Raw genomic sequence first — 19913 nt, 5'->3', positions numbered from 1 at the left:
GTTTTTTGAGACAGGGTCTCACTATGTAGTTGAGACTGACCTGGAACTCACTATGTAGTCCAGGCTGGTCTCGAACTCACAGCGATCCTCCTGCCTCAGCCTCCCAAGTGCTGGGATTACAGGAGTGCACCACCACACCCGGCTATCAAAGTTTGTTTTAACAAAAACTTTTTTTCTGTAACTATCACCCAGGGTCCAAATCATTATGAAACTAAGATAGCATGTAACATGATCTAAACCAAGTACTACTATATTAATCATATTTTCTCTCCAATTTCCCTATTAACTAGCAATTTAGTAGATATATCAATATCTAACTCATGACTTTTTACCACTATAGCCTAAACAATTTTATAGTATTTTTAGTTCATTCCTAATAAAATATCATTAACAAATGAAATCTTTAGGCAATTCATATACATTTTTTTTTTTTTAGCCAATAGTTTTATGTCCCTAATCAAATCTTATACTGGTTCCCAAATGTTGAAAAATAAAAAGTTTGGCATTATCACCAAGTAGGTTGTAGCCAAAGGGAAAAGGAACAGTAATTATTGAAGATTCAAGAAACAGCAGCATAAACTTCAATTTGGGAAATTTTTGAGAAAACATCAAACCAGTACTTAAAGCCTAGCCTGTTCAAATGCAGCAATTCTACTCAACATTTATTGAATGCCTGACCTTGCTAGGCCCTATGCATAAACATCACATGGCCCTGACCTCAAGGAACTAGCAACCTTATCTGTCAGAAGGCCATATAAACCAATATATAATGATAATTGATATATCATTATCCACACTTTTCCATAGCTTCAGTTATAGTGGTCCCCTCAGACTGAAAATATTAAATGGGAAATCCTAGAAATAAGTTCATGAGTTTTTAGAAATAAATTAATGTGTTGTAACCTGCAAGCCTTTTAAGTAACATGATGAAATCTTGCACTTTCCCACTCCATCCTACCTGGGATGTGAATCATTACTTTGTCTAGCATATTCATGGCATACTTGCTATCTGCCCTATTAGTGACTGAAAATATTTAAAAAAAAAAAAACCTCCATTCACATAACTTTTGTTACAGTATGTTACAGGTGTTCTGTTTTTTATAATTAGTTTTACTGATTACTCTCTTACTGGGTCTTGTCTATAAATTAAATTTTACTCATACACTATATATCGATATGCATGAATATATGGGGAAATCATAGGAGATATAGGGCTCAGGTCTACTGTCAGTTTCAGTATCTGCTGGGGGTCTTAGAACACATCCTTTAGGGATAAGGGGGAATGACTGTAATAGTCATGTGGTGGGCATGACAGGACAGAAGAGGAAGAGCACCTGGATCTGATTAGAGGGGACAGGTGGTATGTGTGATGGATATTATTAAAGAAAAAATAGAGAAAAGCATCCTAAGCCTGGCACTGCCACAGGAAGATGTGCTGTAATGTGAAAGGAAAGGTGGCCAGAAAAAAAGCATATGGAATGTCTCTACTTAGAGACATGGCTGGGATAGGTTTTTGAGTAATAGCACATTGAATAAATCACTATACAAAATGGTCAGGACTTTTATTTTTAGCCTTTTACATACATACAAAATAAGTATAACTCAGGAGTACCATGTATTTTCCAAAATTAAATTGTGTCTCATACTAAAATACATTTCAACTTTTAGCACTAGATTTCACCAAAGTATTTGAGTAAATGAATTCAAACAACATAAAACCTTCCTTAAGGAACACCTATCAGAGTTTAGTTTAATAGAACTGAAGTTTAGAAAGAAAAAATTATTTTCAAAATTACCAAGCAGAGGTTAGAAAGATCAATGATATCAAAAGCATATTCTTGCTGCTTAAGAACAATCTATTTATACAACAGCTTCAAAGAGAAAAGAGTTTGGGGAAACAATGATTTGAAAATTTTGGTTCTATCTTAAAAAGTAGATTGATGCTGCTTAGAAATCTGAGAAAACAATTTTAAAAGAGTAGACTTTTAAAAGCAACAAAACCAACATGGGTTTTCATAGCTTCCATTAAAAATAAATAGTTTTAGGAGGCAGTAAGAGATGTGGACTAACAGTTAAATAAAATATCTTCAAATGTGTACTTTCACACTTTGATTATGTACTTCAAAATGAAGTAGTTAATATAGAGAAATTTATAGTTACATTTCAAGGTGAAATTCTAAAAACTATATAGACATTTTCTTAAGGAAATATAGGCCATACAATGTGAATGTTTACAATGATAAAACTTCTCAAATAGAGAAATTAATGTAAACTAGTATTGAAAAAGTAAAAACAATGACATTCTGAATGAGAATGCTGCTGAATGAGAATGTTATTAGAATAGTTTACACATTTCTGTATAAATTTTGTTATATGTATGCTATAAGTAGAAAAGAAAACAGACCATAAATTCAATGAGTTTTCTACAAGGTGAATCTAACGATGTAACCAGAACCCACATACAGTATTAACAGAATGCTAAATGGTACCACTTCATCATATACATAAAAGATGTAGTAAGTATCCTTTTCTCGCCTGTTTTCAATTATATTTGGAACAAACCTTATGATGAAATACGCATACCACATATCCTTATCAATTTTCTGAGGAAAATGTCAAATTTCCAATCTCATGACTATAAAGTGTTTTTACTTGCTATCTGATATTTTGCAAACATCCAAGGAAGTGGGGGAGGTTAAAAAAAAGACTTTAATTATGTTTAAAGAAATCTATGTTTTGGAAAAATTCTGGCTAAATCATCTGAAATAAACTGTCAGAATTCCCCTTTAATTGCTGAAGAGTAGGCTAGTAAAACATTTTCTAAATGCATCTATTACCACTGAATAAAAATCCCTCCATCAAAGTACTCTTTATATGTGTACCTATTTTCTTTTTATGACTCAGTTTTGATTAATGAAGTTCTCAGTAATTTTAATGGTCAGAACTAAGGGGATTCAAGAATGTTAAAATGGCTTAAAACATTAAAGCTATACATTTTTATTATTTCTGGATATGCATTAGATCTATTGATACTTTATTTCTAAAATATCTTTACAGTATCACCTACAAATGATTTTCTTATTATTAGCCCTATATTTATCATCAATTTCTCTCCAGTAAAATAGTCTACTAATCTGTGGTGCCAGACTTGCAAAGAAGGTACAAAAATATTTGTCAGAACTATTCTCTTCCATATATATATCCCATTCTATTATAAAAGTGAAATATTATTTACCTCTTAAAAAGTATTTTTTTCTTTTTTGTAACAATGAAAAACTGTCCAAAATATGACACATTCACAAGAAGAGAGTACCTAATATGCAGCCATTTAAATGCATGGCACACGTTCATATGCCAACATCTACTCTCTAAGTCATTTGCTTGAAGTGGCTAAGCATGCACTGAATAGTCCTTACTGCGTAAACCTAAAACTAAATAATCCTGTATGTAGATATATGGGAATATGCAAAACTTGTTTTTCTAGAAACAACTGTTAAGAATCTTAAGAGTGAAACTGGAATGGCAAAAGAATGAAGGTCTTCACTACTTTTTTTATTTCTTTATGTACTATTTGAATTCATCATTATTGCACATTCTATGCTGCTGGATTTATTAAAGGATCATTTTTGGTTTTCTTGATACTTAATTCTAAAAACAACTATATTAAAGAAAGTATCCTTCCCTACATGAAAGGACTAATTCTGTAAAGAACAGGATGTTAGGCCACAAAGGATAAAATGTTAGTAGGTTTCAGTAGGCAAGGAAGTGCTGATGCTGTTCAGGTAACTAGACTACTTGAAGCTCTCCATCTACTTTCACTCCTTAACTGCACCTTGGTGAGAAGCAACTCTGCTTGTTGTGGGGGGAAGAGGTGGTGGCTCAGATGAAAAGATGTTATCAAATAACTGATTTTTTCCAGCAAGATTTTTAAAAATGTAGGGGAGCCAGATACAGTGGCAGACACCTGTAGGCCTAGCTAGTTGGGACTGAAGGAGAAGGTTAATTGAGATCAGGAGTGAGAGATATAGCAAGAAGTCAACTCAAAAAACAAACAAAAGATGTGGAAAAATGGCCAAATTAGTAAATAAGGGTTTTTTTTTAAAGTCAAAGACTCAAAACTAAAAGTTAATCTGTAAACATAAAAAAATAAAGATGGGAGAACCAAAAAGTTGACACAATCACTATAAAGATCAAGGAATATGGCTCAAGAAAAATGCAAGGAAGTATTTTAAATGATTTTATAAATCAACCTCTAACAGGCTCAATGTCACAAAGTTAATTTACACACATACTTAACAGAATTTACTATGTCACATTGGTTTGAGCTTACCTTCTGGTTGTTGTATAGTAATATTCAAAGAGCATGCATAAGATGTGAAAAAGACATGGCTCTATTATTTTAGAAGAGCTACCTTAGAGAAAAGCAGTAGTTACAATTCTAGCTTCTATATGCCCCTAATACTCAATTTTCTTACTTATAAAAATAGGTAGCAAATGAGAGATTAGCAAAAGATTTAAGTATATGTACTGTTCAAAAAGTCATGTTCTCAACCAATAATTTCTTCCCTACTTTTCTCAAAAGTAAACTCATATGTACAAATTCTTAGTCTGATCTTCAACAATTATTCTAGGCTTTGCATTATTATTCTAAGCTAACAACTATAAAACATATTAAAGGTCACGATGTTTCTTATCTTTTTCATGAAGAGATCTTTCAACATGCCCTTTGTTATAGCAACTAGAACCATGCTATATTATTTTTAATAAGTGACTATAATCTATCTTTTTTCTGTAAATTATACTCTCCTTTTTGATAGATTCCTACTCTCCACTTCAAGAAACTTTCCTCTTTTCACTCAAAAGTTATAATTAAGAGATATTGAGATATATATGATATATTAAGAGAGACTGTTTTACTAGCCTTTAAATGATGTCCTATAAATTTCCTCTTCTGCAATAAGCAAATATTTAGTTGATGTTTCTATATGTACAGGCATTCTCAGAGGGAAAGATATACATATGAATGTTAAAATTTAGCTTGCTTAAAAGGAACTCTTTTAGAGCCAGGGAGTTAGCTCAGTGGTGCCACCACCTGCCTCACAAGCACAAGGTCCCGAGTTCAATCCCCCGTACCAAAAAAAATAAATAAAATAAATAAAGGAACTCTTTTACCCTATTGGTGGGAATGTAAATTAGTGACCATGGAAATCAATATGGAGGTTTCTAATAAAACTAAAAATAGAACTACCATTTGATCCAGCTATACCACTCCTTGGTATATACCCAAAGGAATTAAAAGTTAGCATACCATATGAATACCTATATATCCACATTTACTGTTACAATATACAATAGCCTGTGTCCACCAACAAATGACTAAAGAAAGTTTTGTATATATACACAATGAAATATTATTCAGCCAAAAGAATGAAATTTTGTCATGTGCAGAAAAATGGAGGATTCTGGAGACCATAATGTGAGCAAAATAGACACCTAGAGTTCTTTTCAGTCTTAAAGTGGGAAAGTGGGACAAGAACTAAAAAAGACACTACGTGTTAGGCTTCTATTTTTTATCTACCTTTTTTTTTCTTTTTAATTGAGTTTATTGGTACATTCTAGGTATACAGTACAGCTACATTCATTACTGGGATCTTATACCTTTACATGACAGGTCTTGGTTCTCATTTTTTACCCTTGTCCCTGCCCTCCCTTCACTCTCTCCTCCCCTCCCCATTTACAAACACTTTATTTCCATTTTTTCATTTTCTCATATTTTTTTCTTTTCCCTTATTCCCTTTCTTCTATTTTCAGTTTTAAAGAAAAGCTGCATAGTTATAAAATGTGAGGGGTCTGCCATTTAAAAGTGAGTAATAGCTTTAAGTTAACTACTTTCATAATATACAAAAGAATACATGTTTAACAATAAACAGCTTTAACAGATTTATCTTAATCTCTTGTTTTATATTTTTCTTTTTTTAAATCTTTAGCACCAATTTTCCTTAATTCCCACCCAATCACTCTAGGTATTGTAGTTTAACTATTTGCCAGGAGTTATGCTAAATGATTTACATATATTTAATCTTCACAACAACTCCAGAGATGGGAGGTACTTATACTTTAAATTCTTGAGATTGTCTTCATTAAGCACAATTAATTCATCATACTAGATTTTTAACATAAGTACCAGCAAAACCTGAACACAAGAGCAAAGCTACTAAGAGTTAATGTATTATGGAGCTTAATTTATCTGTAGATATGATTCACTTTAGAGAATGTTTTTTAAATACAACTGAGAAGAGAGAATTCCTATGCCTTAAATCAAGATGACTAAGAAATGCTCTCAAATGTCTTCTGCCCTGCCTACTTTTAATTTCATTATTTTTAAGCAATATTTTGCTATAATATGGACATTGCTGCTGAAGAGAGACTGTGTCACTCAGTTTTAGCATCTGATCTACCTAGAACAGTCATGGCTAACACAATGGTGCCACAGTGGGCTGTTTATATTATTGAAAGCTCTAAGTTTCACCATTGCTGACTTATAAGCTTTATTCTTCATTGAAAGTTAATATTGACATCTGGTACTAATTGGTTGGTTATTAAAACCTAACACTTGATCACACCTGACAAAGTCAAGTTTTGGGATCCCCTGAAGCTGAATGCTAGACCTGAGTAGTTACAACCTCACTCTCCTAGGTCTTGCCTGAGGAGCCAGCAAGTTTTCCCTCTTGGCGTCTTTTTGTTCTTTCTTTGTCTTTGCCCTTTGCACTGTCGCAGATATCAACTTTCAGTTTGAGACAAAATTAACAGCCAGTTTATCTTCATAATAAATAAAATTTCTATATAAGCAACAATAAAAACCAATCACTTAACTCCCTTTCTAGTGTTTAAAGACCAATAAAATGTCAAAACACAAATATTTTGGGAAAAGTTAGCTTATGTTTCCTTTGAATTTAACATCATCATCATCATCATCATCATCACATTAATTCTGGCATTGCAGCATGAAAACACTAAAGTATGACAAACAAGTGAGGCATTAAAAAACTGTACAGCCTCCAAAAGATCTGATGCGCTCAACAACTCTCATCAACCAAATTGCTTTCAAGCTTAATAAGCTTATGTTCCACAGCCCAAATTTCAAACACTAACTAAAAGGAAATTCCATCACAAAAATAATTTTCAATTTCTCCTTCACCACATACAACAGGCAAGGTGTGACGTTTGCTTTTGTTTAGGGAATGATAAGAATAGAGGTAGTCAAGAGCACTTCCCGGAGGTTGTAGGACTTAAAATGAGCTTTGGCAAATGGAAAGCAATATCAACACAAAGAAATGTGAAATACACACTCAAAAGTAAATGAGGAGAAAAGAAATAAGCAAGATTCTGTATTTCACTCATTTATTTTAAACTATGATACTAAAATAAAAACACTTTAAAATTCTTTAATTTTTTGTGATTAAATGCTCCACTTTCCCTTTGAAACTTAGCTTGCTTCCTCACATACACATAAAAATAGAACTCATCAACACATAAGCAATATTAAGAACAGGTGAGGAAAAACTAAGTATTGTAAAAGCCAATACAATTTCATTGTTCTTGCTCTCTTTTGACTGCAAACAGTGAATGACCTTGCCCTTTGCAATGTCGAGCAGTGTGGTCTTAAGCTGACTCTTTCTGGTTTTAGATCTGATTATCCTAACCTTTTCCCGGCACATTTATCCAGCTATAGAGAAATGGCTTTTATGTTGACATTTCAAAGGTCACTCTACAGAAACTAATGCTTGATAATGCCAGTCTTTATCATATGTAATTTTCATTTATTCTCATTGTCACCAATTTCAAGACAGGGAATCTGTTGGCTCTTTTCTTTTTTTTTTTTTTTCTTTTTTTTTTTAATTTCTGTCACAATTTGGAGGGCAAGAATTACTCTTAAAACATGATTAATAATAATTTGCACTTGTCATTACAAAGCAAACTAATATCATTTCTTTATTTGATAAAGCACAACTACACCTAGTACTAACTTCAGTTTTGGGAACTTCACTAGGGTAAATCAATTAGCACTTACCATTAATAAGCAGAGAGCTATCGGATCCTGGATATGAATAGTTTAGACGACCTGAAGGTAAAAGAAGGCCGTTACTAAATTTATTTTTTGATAGATGATTTAAAAGTAATTCAATAACAGAGCTGAACTGATTGCTTTTAGTAGACAAAGAATTTTGAGAACTGCATTATGGGACAAAATTTGTGCCATAAAACAATGAATAAAAGGACATATCAATCAGCATGGTCACTAAAATTCAAACAGGGAAAATTTGAGGGTGGCAAAATAAAATATCCTCATATTTAACTACTAGGTCATTCTAGTTTTCTAATCCCCCACAAAATAATTTTCTTTATACCATTATGTTCTAATACCAACTCACAATAACAATCTTCACACTTTTTGCCTCATAAATATGAAAAAAATGGTCATTTGTGTAGGGTTCTTTTTTAACTTTTCATAATTAGCAGTGATATTTTCTTTGTCGCTCATAACAAAAGTGCCAGACTTATGTCTACATGTGCAAACATGGCTGATGGGGTTAAATTCAAGACTTGGGCAAAACAAACTGAAGACAAGAGAAAAATATTTCATTGTACAATATCAAAAACACCTAACACAGTGTCAAAGACCACAGTAGTCATTTAATAAATACTTAGTTACTTTCCTTTGAATTATGAAGTCTTTAAAAAATTTTCAAGGTACTGTGGCCACCCAAGATGTGCATAAAAAAGAATTTGTGGAAGTTCTAATATCGTTGGATAAACTGTCTCTCCAATCACTGTGATTCTTCAAGGCTGTGGAAAGGCAGATAAACCTCTTGAAGGCTATGAAAAAGTGTTTAAGTAGAGATTCTCCCAAACCAAAAGGCTACAACAAACTTTCCTAGGTGCCAGAAAGACTTTACCCAGCACACTGGAAAACCAGACCTAATATGCAGTCCTACCAACCTAACAGCCATATATTACCAACTCTTCAGAGAGTAAGGTTAGTCCTTTAATGTTTTTAAATTTCATGTCTTTGAAATAGTCTCCAAAGAAATTAATTCATGCCATCAAAAGAGAAAACTGCCTGCAGCTTTAATTAATCTGTATCCCAAATCTGGAGTCTAATACAAAACAAAATTAAAACAGTATTTTTATAATCAAAGCCAAATAAAAAGGTTTTCTAAAATTAAGTTGTTAATTGCTCCACTCAAAATGTCAATGTATTCCTATTTTGGTAATGAAGGTAGGTATGGATATAGGAGGGAATAAAGTAAAAATGAATTCTGATGTTTCAATTTATTCCTAAATTTTGGTTTCATTTTTTAATGCTAATATACAGCCAAGTATCCAAATCTATTGAATTCCATTTGAACTGCTTTATCCAAAACCTGGATATTATTATTTGTCACAAGCATATTAAAAAAAAAGAATAGAGTTGAGGTGCTAAGAACAAGAACATAACTTAAAAACCTGGTGGGTATGATTTCTGAATCACTTAAATTAGTAGCTACTTTCCTGCAATGGAGTATAGTTATAAATTTTGTATCTGTAAAACTAGTAAACACTTATGAGCTATAACACACCACTTTCATTTATCATAAAACATTTTTAAAGATGTAAGTCAATACAGAAACTAAAATGTTTAATTATATTAACTGAAATTAGGAGTTAACAAAAATTATTTCTAAGGAGGTATTCTAATTTTTAATGCTAACATTCAATAAAACTATGGCTACTCTATATGAACCATAATGTCTTTTACTTACACAATGGAAGAATAAATACAATTAACAATGAGAATACAAAAGATCAATTACCAAACTGGCTGGCCCAATTTAACAAAGGAAATTTTACTTTATCAGAAGCTTATCTTCTGGATAATTTTTAAGGAGAGAGAAATATTTCAACTTGATAATGCATAAAAACACCCTTAAACTCTTTGAGTTTGCCTCATGGCACATCTCTTGAAGAGATGCCCTACCCACAGTAAGTGATGTTTGACACATTTTTTGCTACTTAACTAATACAGTAATTCTATCCTTCACTGAGATATAATATGACACGGAAGAATCACTAGCAAAGTTCACAGTTGAACTCTGAAAGTGACACTTGTTTTCAATTTTTTGACTTGACCTTGTAATATGATTCCTATCAGACTAGACTCAGTTTTGGTCTCTGAGTAAAAAAATATAACTGTAACATTTTCTTAAACAATCAGTAATCCTTTCGATTTCTATTTTTAAATATAAACAGTGACATTAAGAAATCTTTTTTTCTTTGTGCTAACTTTGATAATGCTTTGCCAAACTATGTGCCTTACTCTTCTGTAAATTTTTCCTACAACTTAAATATCTAAAGAGTCATTCATAATTATAGATAACACACATCACTTCCTTTCTGGAAATCTTTCCAAAGCTCCCATAAGTGCCAAGGAAATTTAGTCTTCTTCAAGCCATTCACAATTCTCCTTGTACATTGTCTTTATTTATAGTCCAATATCCTCTCTGCTCTATGGATGCCAATTTGTAACAAAATTTCTGTATTTTCTATGGCAAGCTTACTGATAATCCCCTCCAATATCTGTTCTAGATACCTTTATTCCACAATCCCAGTGAAGGATGTGTGTTTGTGTCTGTTATATTTTTTTAACCTATCTAAACACTATCTTTTTACAGCAGTTTTAAATTAACAGCAAAATTGAGAGGAAGGTACAGCAATTTCCCATATACTCCCTGCCCCATACCTGTCTAGCCTCCCCGTTATCAACACCCTCCACTACAGTAGTATATTCCTTACAACTTAAGGACCTACACTAACACATCATTAACACCCAAATATCCAGTTTACATTAGGTACACTCTTGGTGTTGTATGAGTTTGCACAAATGTATAATGATGTTGTCCTTAACTGTAGTATCATACAGAGTAGTTTCACTGCCCTAAAACGTCTCTGTACTTCACCTATTCATCCTTCCTTAACACTTGATCTTTTTGCTGATTCCAGTTTTCTCTTTTCCAGAATATCACATCATTGAAATTTATAAAATAAAGCCTTTTGATATTGACTCCTTTTATTCAGTAGTATCCATTTAAATTTTCTGTCTCTTCGTGATTTGATGTCTTTTAGTTGAATAGTTTTCCATTGCTTGTAGGAACCACAGTCTACTTATCCATTTACCTACTGAAAGATATCTCAGTTGCTTCCAAGTTGTGAAATTATGAGTAACTTTGACATTAACATCCATATATCAGGGTTTTGTATGGATATAAGTTTTCTGAAGAGTTTTTTCAAAAATTTTTTCAGGTTCACCTTTTTCCAGGACACCTCTTCCAAAGAAAGGAAGCCTTTTTATAAAGTCAACTCACCATATTTTATTTCTAGCTTCACAGCAATAGCTAGCCTTCTTACATAATAATTTAGTTACTGGATAACTCTCTTATCTCTTTTACATAATAACCCCTTTAAGAACTACAGTCATTTTTACCTTGTCATCTTCAGTTTCCTGTTTGGGCAACAGGAAAACATTCAATGAGTTCATTCCACTGAACTTAAAACACCAGAGTTTCACAAATGACTACAGTAAAATAAAAACAATTGAGATATTTGAATATGATATAGTCCAGCCTCAAGTTCTGTTTGGTTGATTTTTTTAATAACTTGTCTATTTATACACACAGCCCAGGTTTTGGTACAAATACAATTTAATTCCTGAAGTGAAAAGGAAGGCAATAGGATTTCAGTAAAGTGAATCTATTTGGTAGGCAAAATTTAATCTTAGAAGCTTCTTGGTATTATGTTAAAAATGGAAAAAAATATTGCCTGACCAGCAGTCCTTTTCTTAAGGGATATTATGAAAAGAAAAGTAGTCTCTAGAGGCCACCTGTGACATTTGGAACCAAAAGCCTGGCATACATCATGAAGAAAGCATAGGTTATATTTGGTGACATGACTCAACCTTGCCAAATATAGGCAACTGATACAGTGTAACTCTAGGGAACTACACTACCACATTCTATAGCTTAGAAAAGATCCATGCAACAACTAGAAAATTTTATGCTAGGCATCTGTGAGTCAGAGAGAACCAATATTTACCAATTAGACTAACAGAATAGGATGGTACTGTGGTGATCTGGACAATATATAGCAAGGCTCAAAATGTATAATAAAGTCACTGGTTGCAAATACCAACTTTCTACTTACACAAATGCAGAACCTATATCAATATAAACTAATAAAATTTCAATGTGCTCTGTAACTTAATGATTAAAGATAATTTACACTATTTACCTAAAAGTAAGTCTCCAAATCAAAACTGGTAACCTTATTCTACTCCCTGACCTATCCATACTGCAACTTCCCATAAGACATTTTATACAAAATCACGTAGCAGGTACTGGCTAGGACTAGTATCAAGTGGAGAACCTTGCTCCTTCTCAAAAAGCCATTTAAAATTCATTAAATACACACAGAGTTTAGGCTAAACAAAAACCTTCTCTGGGACGAATCTAGCTTTTAGTTTCAAAGCCAATTTCTAAAATCTCTTTCCTGTCTCACACACTGCCATTTGCCTTCTCACATGCACTCCAGCCATTCAGAACAACTGGCTTATCACTTCTACTTCTGGGTTACTTTCTCTGTGAAACATCTCCTTCTGTCTGCCCCTCACTGTCTTTCCACTCTCCTGCCCAGGCAGTTGTTGCTTTAGGCCTTATATACTATGCAAAATCTTCCTTGCCCCAAGGCAAGGGATTCACATAATTCCAAATGTTCCATATAGCACCCTTGATACTTATTACATTGGATAAGTTACTACCCCTTTGTGTGTGTGTATGTGTGCGTGTGTGTGTGTGTGTGTGTGTGTTACTAAGAATTGAACACAGGTTCTTCACACTCAGCTACAATCCCAGCTACAATCCTAATATATAATTTATTGAATTTATATATATATAGAATTTATTGGTACTTTTTAAATATACAGTACAGTTACATTCATCATTTGGATCTTGTACCCTTACATGACAGATTTTGGTTCTCATTTTTTCCCCATACCCTTGCCCTCCCTTCACCCCCTCTACCCTTCCCTATTTAAAAAGACATTGTTTCTGTTTTTCCCTTTCTCATATTTTTTCTTATCCCTTATTTCCTTTCCCCTAGAGCACTTTTTAATTTAATTTTTTTTTTGAGAAATAAAATCTCAGGAAAACAGAGATCTGTATTTCCATTTACTTCACAAAGCTGCTGTATTCCTGAGATAAATTTTTGCAGAAGAGCAAGAAAAGTCCCCCAGTAAACAGTGCTGCCTAGTTAATATTAACTCATTTCCCCTCTCCAACTATAAGCCAGAGACAACCAACAATTTCCACTTGTGAGAGAAAGGAAGAGGGAGGATTCTTTTTAGCTAGTTAGACCCAACCTGAGGCTGTGGTAATGTGGAAGATTTTTCAATTCCTAAGAAATGAAATGCCCTGGGTTACAAACAGGGATATATATTTTCTCTAGTGAAAAGAGGAAAAAATTCTAACACCTAAATTTCTTCTATTGCAAAAGGATTTGCAAGGAAAACTGAAAATTCAACTTAAAATTGTTCCTGTTAATTAAACCAGGGAATGACTTTTTGCACTAAAAACTCAAATTTAATTTTTAAAATTGTGATAGGACAGTTGAAAAACAGACTGTAAGAGTAGCAAAAATCAATTTCTATCAGTAAGTAAAAGTCAATGGAATAAGTTTCTATAGATTGAAAAATCTTTCATATGAAGAAAAACTGATTATAACTCAAGGCAGATGCAAAGCTGCAAAACCTAAAAGCATCTAAGAATTTCAGGCAGAAGGGAATGTCTAGAGAGAAGCTAGCAAGGAACTGACCCAATTAAGGAATTCAAAAGATTTCCTACTGCCAGGAAAGCTAACAACAAACCATCAAGCAAGAAAGCTATTTTTATCCTTGCCAGAAGCCTTCTGATTCTGGATGCTACATTTAGAGGACAGAGCAACAAGATAACTTGCCTTAAGAGGATGTTATGATACCAGTGATTAATGTCAATTTTTTTTAGCTCTAAAAAACTTGGCACAGCTTTGGTCCAAACTAAACCAGCCAAAGCCAGTTTATAAAGGGGAAAGGGATAGGCAATATCACGAAAAGTAGAAAAACAGAATGGTGGGTAGTAGAAAAAAAATTCTTTTAAATCAGAAAAAAAGAAGAAGCCAATGTAAAGAATTAAAATTCAACCTTGCAAAAAAGTTGATTTAAAAAAATGTGTTTAGAGGCACATTTTGAAAGGACTAGTGAGTAAACAAGGAATTATAGAACTTCCTCCAAGATAAAAATGATTTTGAGAAATGGCTCTATACTGACATGAATATAAAAAAATCAAAATAAATTTATGAAATACTTAGGGACCCCAGCCTACTCCCTGTTAATTATTGAGAACTTTAGAACTAAGACAGAAAAGACTAGAAGAAATGTAAACACTTCCCTGATTGATCACAGAAACAAAAAAATGAGAATTCTTTATAACCATTATTTCATAAAATAGAATACAATAGACCCTCAAGTCATGACCAGTCTGACATACAAACAACTTGGGTTAATTAAGTTAATGAAAGGTACATCTGCCTCTTGTTATCTATAGCATGTACCCACATAAACATCCAAATAGCAGCTGTATGATTTATAACCAACTTGAGTTACAACCAGCCCTTGGGAATTCATTGAGTTCATAAGTCAAGGGTCCACTGTACTATCCCACACTGATGAACAACTGCTCTTGACACTGTTCACTTAAAACTAAACCTGCTCCCTAATAATCAACTAAGTTACTAGTTGCTTCTCTGTATCTAGACTATTCATCAACTTTAATCACTTAATATAGTCTTATGACTTTCTGAACCTTAATGAAGGTTGGGCTCAAGCTTCATACTGATCTAGACATCTTTTTTGTTATTATTCAAAAGCCCCAGTTCCAGTTTCTTCTACAGATACTCAAAGCTCTAAGTCTTCTTCATTAGCCGTCAAAATTAAATTATAAACAGGCTGTTTGATCATGTCTGTTAATCATTTGGAGAATAAACTTTATCAGGTCAGGAGTCTTTGTTTTTAGTGCCTGATATACACCAACAGCCTGAAATAGTGCCTGGTATACTATAGATGGTTCAGGCGTATTTGTTGTATGAATGGCTTCAGACAGCTTCGGACTTCACAGATTACTAAAGTGGAGTGAAGGTGGATGAGGGAAGGGAGAGCAGTGTGCCTGAATATCTTGAGGCCTATACATATATAAGTCCCATGACAGACCTGAATCAGAATCAGGGGAGAAAAGCCAAATGAGAAAAATTCCCTCAATGAGTCTATCTTGACATCTACTCTTCAACGTGAAATTAGAAAATGTGAGCACCAAATCTTTTATAGAAGATTCTGATGATAAAATACGTATTTTAAATGTGGGTCCCAGACTCTTAAAGTCAACAAATTTTAAAGAGATTAAAAAATGTTTACATTTTCTTATCTTTTTTCCCTAATAAATGTATAGGCCAACTAGAAGCCAGAGGCTATGTTTTCTATCCAAATACTCTAGGTACCAGAAAGCTAAGCGACTTTACAGAAGCTACTGTATCTCTCTGAACTTCAACTTTTTCCCAACTATAAAGTGGATCAGAAAACCACAATAAATGCTTATTGTAAGGATTTGCATTAGAGATAATCTCTGACGGGCCACAGAGTAAAAGTCACAAATTGTGTCTAAGTGCCCTTTTATTTGGAATTGGTTGTTAACACTGTTGTCATTACAAAATGTCCAGATATACCTCAAAAAGGAAAAATGTGGGCTGGGGATTTGACTCATTGGTTCCACTGCCTGACTCCCAAGTGTAAGGGCCCAAGTTTGATCCCTGGTACCAAAAAAATGCTTCAAAAGTGTTCTTCAATTTACCTGGTTCATAGAATATGCTTTGAGAAGCTAGAATATATACAGAAGCTGAAACTATATGGTTTAAAGGAGACTTCAATAGTACCTATTTCCAGTCCTAACAAGAACTCCATGTTACACAACATCAGGGTATCCTCATACTCCTAGCCCTGCCTACAGGGGTAAAAGGATGGCCTCAGATGTCAGAGATGGAGCTCCAAAATACTATTTGGTAGAGATGACAATCTACTTTGTCCTCCTTAACGTTTCCCCAACTAAATTTCTTTCTTGTGTTATATTCCTTTTTTTTTTTTTTTAATGAGGAGCACTATAATGATACGAGTATAAAAAAGAACAGTTAGCAAGGTTCTCTAGAACAACATTTTATAATCTTTTGTAACTATTAAGACCTACACTGAACAAAATATTTCATGGAGGCTTCTCTAGATAACAATGGATGATAGCAACCCAGTGGACATAAGTAAAACAACTAAAATGTTAAGATAACCTTAATAACAATGTGAATTCAGTGACACATTTAAATGCATTTTAATTGCCTTATTTCAGCAACCATATTCCTTTGGAAGACAATCACGCATACTTAAGTGACAGGGGTATCCTAACTAAATGCTTGGTTACTAATGGGTACACAGGATCCACCAAATAACTCCCAAGGCTAAAGAAGTCTATAATCCACAAATCAGAACAGAAATATTTCAAGAGAACAAGTTGCAACAACTGTTTCCTGAACAGTTTTTATGACAATTTCAGAAAAGACAGATTAGAAGCAAAACCTTCACTCAACTTACTTTGATTATTGGATATTTCCCTTCTATACACTATTCAGTATTCAATACTGCTACCTTCATAATCACATGATATTTACATGCTACTTTTAGTCATTAAACTATAAAAACTTTCAGTTCTGTAATGTAAGACTATAGAGCTGCCAAGGATAATTTAAAGATCATTAAGTTCAACATCTCTATTTACAGTTAAGCAAATTAAGCTCCAGAGAAGTGACTAAGCTAAGCCTACCCAGGAGATAGTGGCAGAACAAGGTCTGAATATAATCCTAAATGTCACTCATTTTTTTTTTAACATTTTAGGAAGACTACTACTACTATGTGCTAACAACTTTGATCATTACAATAGAGATTAAGTAACTGATTTAAATATCTCCATGTAGCCAAACATGTCAGATATTTATTTTTAGAATGTTATAGCCAGTGCAAGTTAAACTTTTTTAAGTTCTTTAAACTTCAATTAATCATGGCTGCTCTTCAAGACTATGATTTGGAGTATATTGTTCGTTTTTCCTTCTCTTTCCCAATGTATAACTGGAATCTTGCCCAAATGGATTCCAAACAGATTGTGGAACTGCTTTTCCTTCAGAGTTCCACTAAAATTCTTAATTGATTGTTACCAGGTAATACCCAGAACAAAACAAAGCCCTGCTTTTAGAACTTACTACACTGGTGTGACACTGAACTAAAAACCAGTAATTAGACAAAATAATAAAGCCTACAAGAGCACAGCCATTTCAATAGCTTTTTCAGAGTAGTAACTAGTTGACTGCTATGAAATGTACTTTTAAAAGAGCAACAAATTCACTGAAGTTTTGTTTGTTTGTTTTGAGTTGTTTATTTATTTATTTATTTAAGCTTTGGTAGTAAGAACAGAAGCATCATGACAGGAAAACATCACAAATCTGGCACATACAGCTGATAAATTAATCAACTGCATAAAATATTCAGGTAAAAATTCCATGCATGTCAGGAAGCAATAATTTTTGTGGCACAATTGTCAAATGTTCCCTCCTTCCTGTTCTTAAACTGAATGTGAAAAGAAACTTGGATATTTTTATGACAGCTATGAATCACATGACATTGCTTTACCTCCCCCAGAGTCACCCAATAACATAGTCCAGGATTATGTAACAGGATCAAGAAAGGCCTTAAGATCTTTTTAGACAACAAAGAGCTTTTTAAGCAGATATAAGTATACAAGGCTATTCTATGTTTCAGTAGCTGTCAAGAAATGAGACAGCAAGAGTCACTTCTCTTTAAAATTTTATAGAAATTTTGTAAAAAAAAATTTTAAGGCAAAAAGAAAAAACAAGTGGCACTAGCAATAGTTTACAATACACTAATTTGGACATTGAGCATGAGCAACATGCATCTCTATAAATGTGCTGGATCTATTCTCTTTTACATAGTAGGGAAGTTTCTAGTATGTATTATCAACACTGAAAGTCTGAAAACCTCACTACTTAAATGCCATTTAAATTTCACTTTTAAATAAAGAATATCACTATTTTTGTCCATTCACCTGGAAAAACCCACTCGTGTAAGTTCTAGGCAATAGTTAATGTGACAATGTAAGACATTAAAGAAAAGTACTTGTTGTTACCTAATTGTTGCTTTTTTCTGATTTGTTATCCCTCAAAAGTATCTTATATCTAGTTTACTCCTTTATCAATCCTTGATCTGAATGCGTCAAACAAAAGTCACCAAAACCATAGAATATGAGAACAATTGAAAAGAAAAAAAATGTTAATGAAGTAAAAGAATCTTTTAAAGAAAGATTTAGGTCTTTAACTTTTTAATAATAAATACAAAAAGCTTGCTATTACCCTCCCATCCCCCTTCAGCCTTACCTCTATCTAACCTAGGTAAAATCAGAGGTGCGACAATGTTTTAAGATGATTACTCAATTTTCAGACTTCAAATAGAGGTCCTTGTGCTCAATGTTCAAGATGAAAATAAGGGGACTGACTGCTTAAGTAATTATGGACTCACATCATAGATGACATAAGACAAACTCTCCCTTTGTGACAACTACTTATATGATTTCAGAATAAAAACAAGGGTAAACTATTCTACAACAAATGTATAGAAGATAAAAAGCACAGGATAACTACTTTGGACTTAGTCCAGCTATGTAAGGAAATGGGTCACATGAGATTTTGACAGTGAATAGAATATGGATATGTTTAGTTGGAATTGAGTTAGTTTCAGTTGAGAGGCAGAGTGATAGAGGATCTTGATTCAATTCTATAAGCAAATCAACATTTACACATCGTGTATTTTCCTCTCCCAGGTAGTTTCCCTTTCTCTCCTCCCTAAGGACAGCAGGGGTAACGGGTGTAAAAACAACACCATCAAGTCTGAAAATGTACTGAATAGTAGCACTGTTCAAAGTCAACAACTTTGTAAATTCTGCTCCACAGGGCTGTGAGAAACCCAATTAGTCCCAATCAAAAGTAAACCAAAAAGCAGGCAGTTAAAATCAAGAATAGGCCCTGAATCAGAAGTAATACAAAGAAAATCATGCCACTCTAGACTCTGCTTCCTCACAAGAAAAGTATTCAACACAGAAGCCCAGGTCCCATCCTATAGCACCACTAAGTCAGGGCAAACGAGAGACTGTTTAGAATATTCCATGTCCTGCAGTCAGGAAAGGCAGAATGCACAAGGAGCAGGAACATCCTTCATTTCTAAATAGCTACACATGAACCTAATTGTAGTCTAGTTTAGATTACACTCTTGGTTACGTACCTCATTCCATTATTCATGAGGCTTCTAGAAATAAGGCAATTTTCTACTCTCTGGGGACTTCAGGTGCTACCCTGCTCCATGCTTTGAATTACTTGGGACCATCCAAACAGAACAAGAAATAACCAGCCTGGTTCAGGAAGGCTCCAGCCAGGTGTACAGAGCAGTGGCCTGGCTCAGTCTAAATCTAAACAATTCTAATAAAATTCTGGCCAATTTGCCAGGAAATATTTGATCCCACGTAGTAGTAATTTATTTGTTTATGAATCCAAGTAAAACTAGTTTGTCTTGTTCATTTCTTCTCTATGGTACTTTGTATCATGCCTGTTAGATATCCCTGAAAAGAAAATGTCTCATCTAATTCTTTAAAAAGGTTAGTTGGGTTAAGTTATAGAGTTATCTGTACTTGAATTGC

At 33.4% G+C, this 19913-nt stretch overlaps 1 protein-coding gene across 4 annotated transcripts in view; it reads right to left on the bottom strand.

The window, feature by feature from the left end:
- Cpeb4 (cytoplasmic polyadenylation element binding protein 4) overlaps positions 1-19913 on the bottom strand; it is a 57830-nt gene that overhangs the window by 13527 nt on the left and 24390 nt on the right. For 2 of the 4 annotated variants that reach the window (XM_010622156.3, XM_033761634.1), the window contains one exon: positions 8072-8122. The exons of the other annotated variants lie outside the window; for them this stretch is intronic. In XM_010622156.3, coding sequence (XP_010620458.1) covers positions 8072-8122 — 51 coding nt within the window. The remainder of the gene's footprint in view (positions 1-8071; positions 8123-19913) is intronic. 4 annotated transcript variants of the gene reach the window in all.

This window comes from Fukomys damarensis, unplaced genomic scaffold (assembly GCF_012274545.1).
Source record: "Fukomys damarensis isolate Sample0158 unplaced genomic scaffold, DMR_v1.0_HiC HiC_scaffold_9, whole genome shotgun sequence".
In the NCBI taxonomy this organism is placed as follows: domain Eukaryota; kingdom Metazoa; phylum Chordata; class Mammalia; order Rodentia; family Bathyergidae; genus Fukomys; species Fukomys damarensis.
Note: the sequence above shows the minus strand (reverse complement) of the source record. Positions and strands in the feature narration are given on the sequence as shown.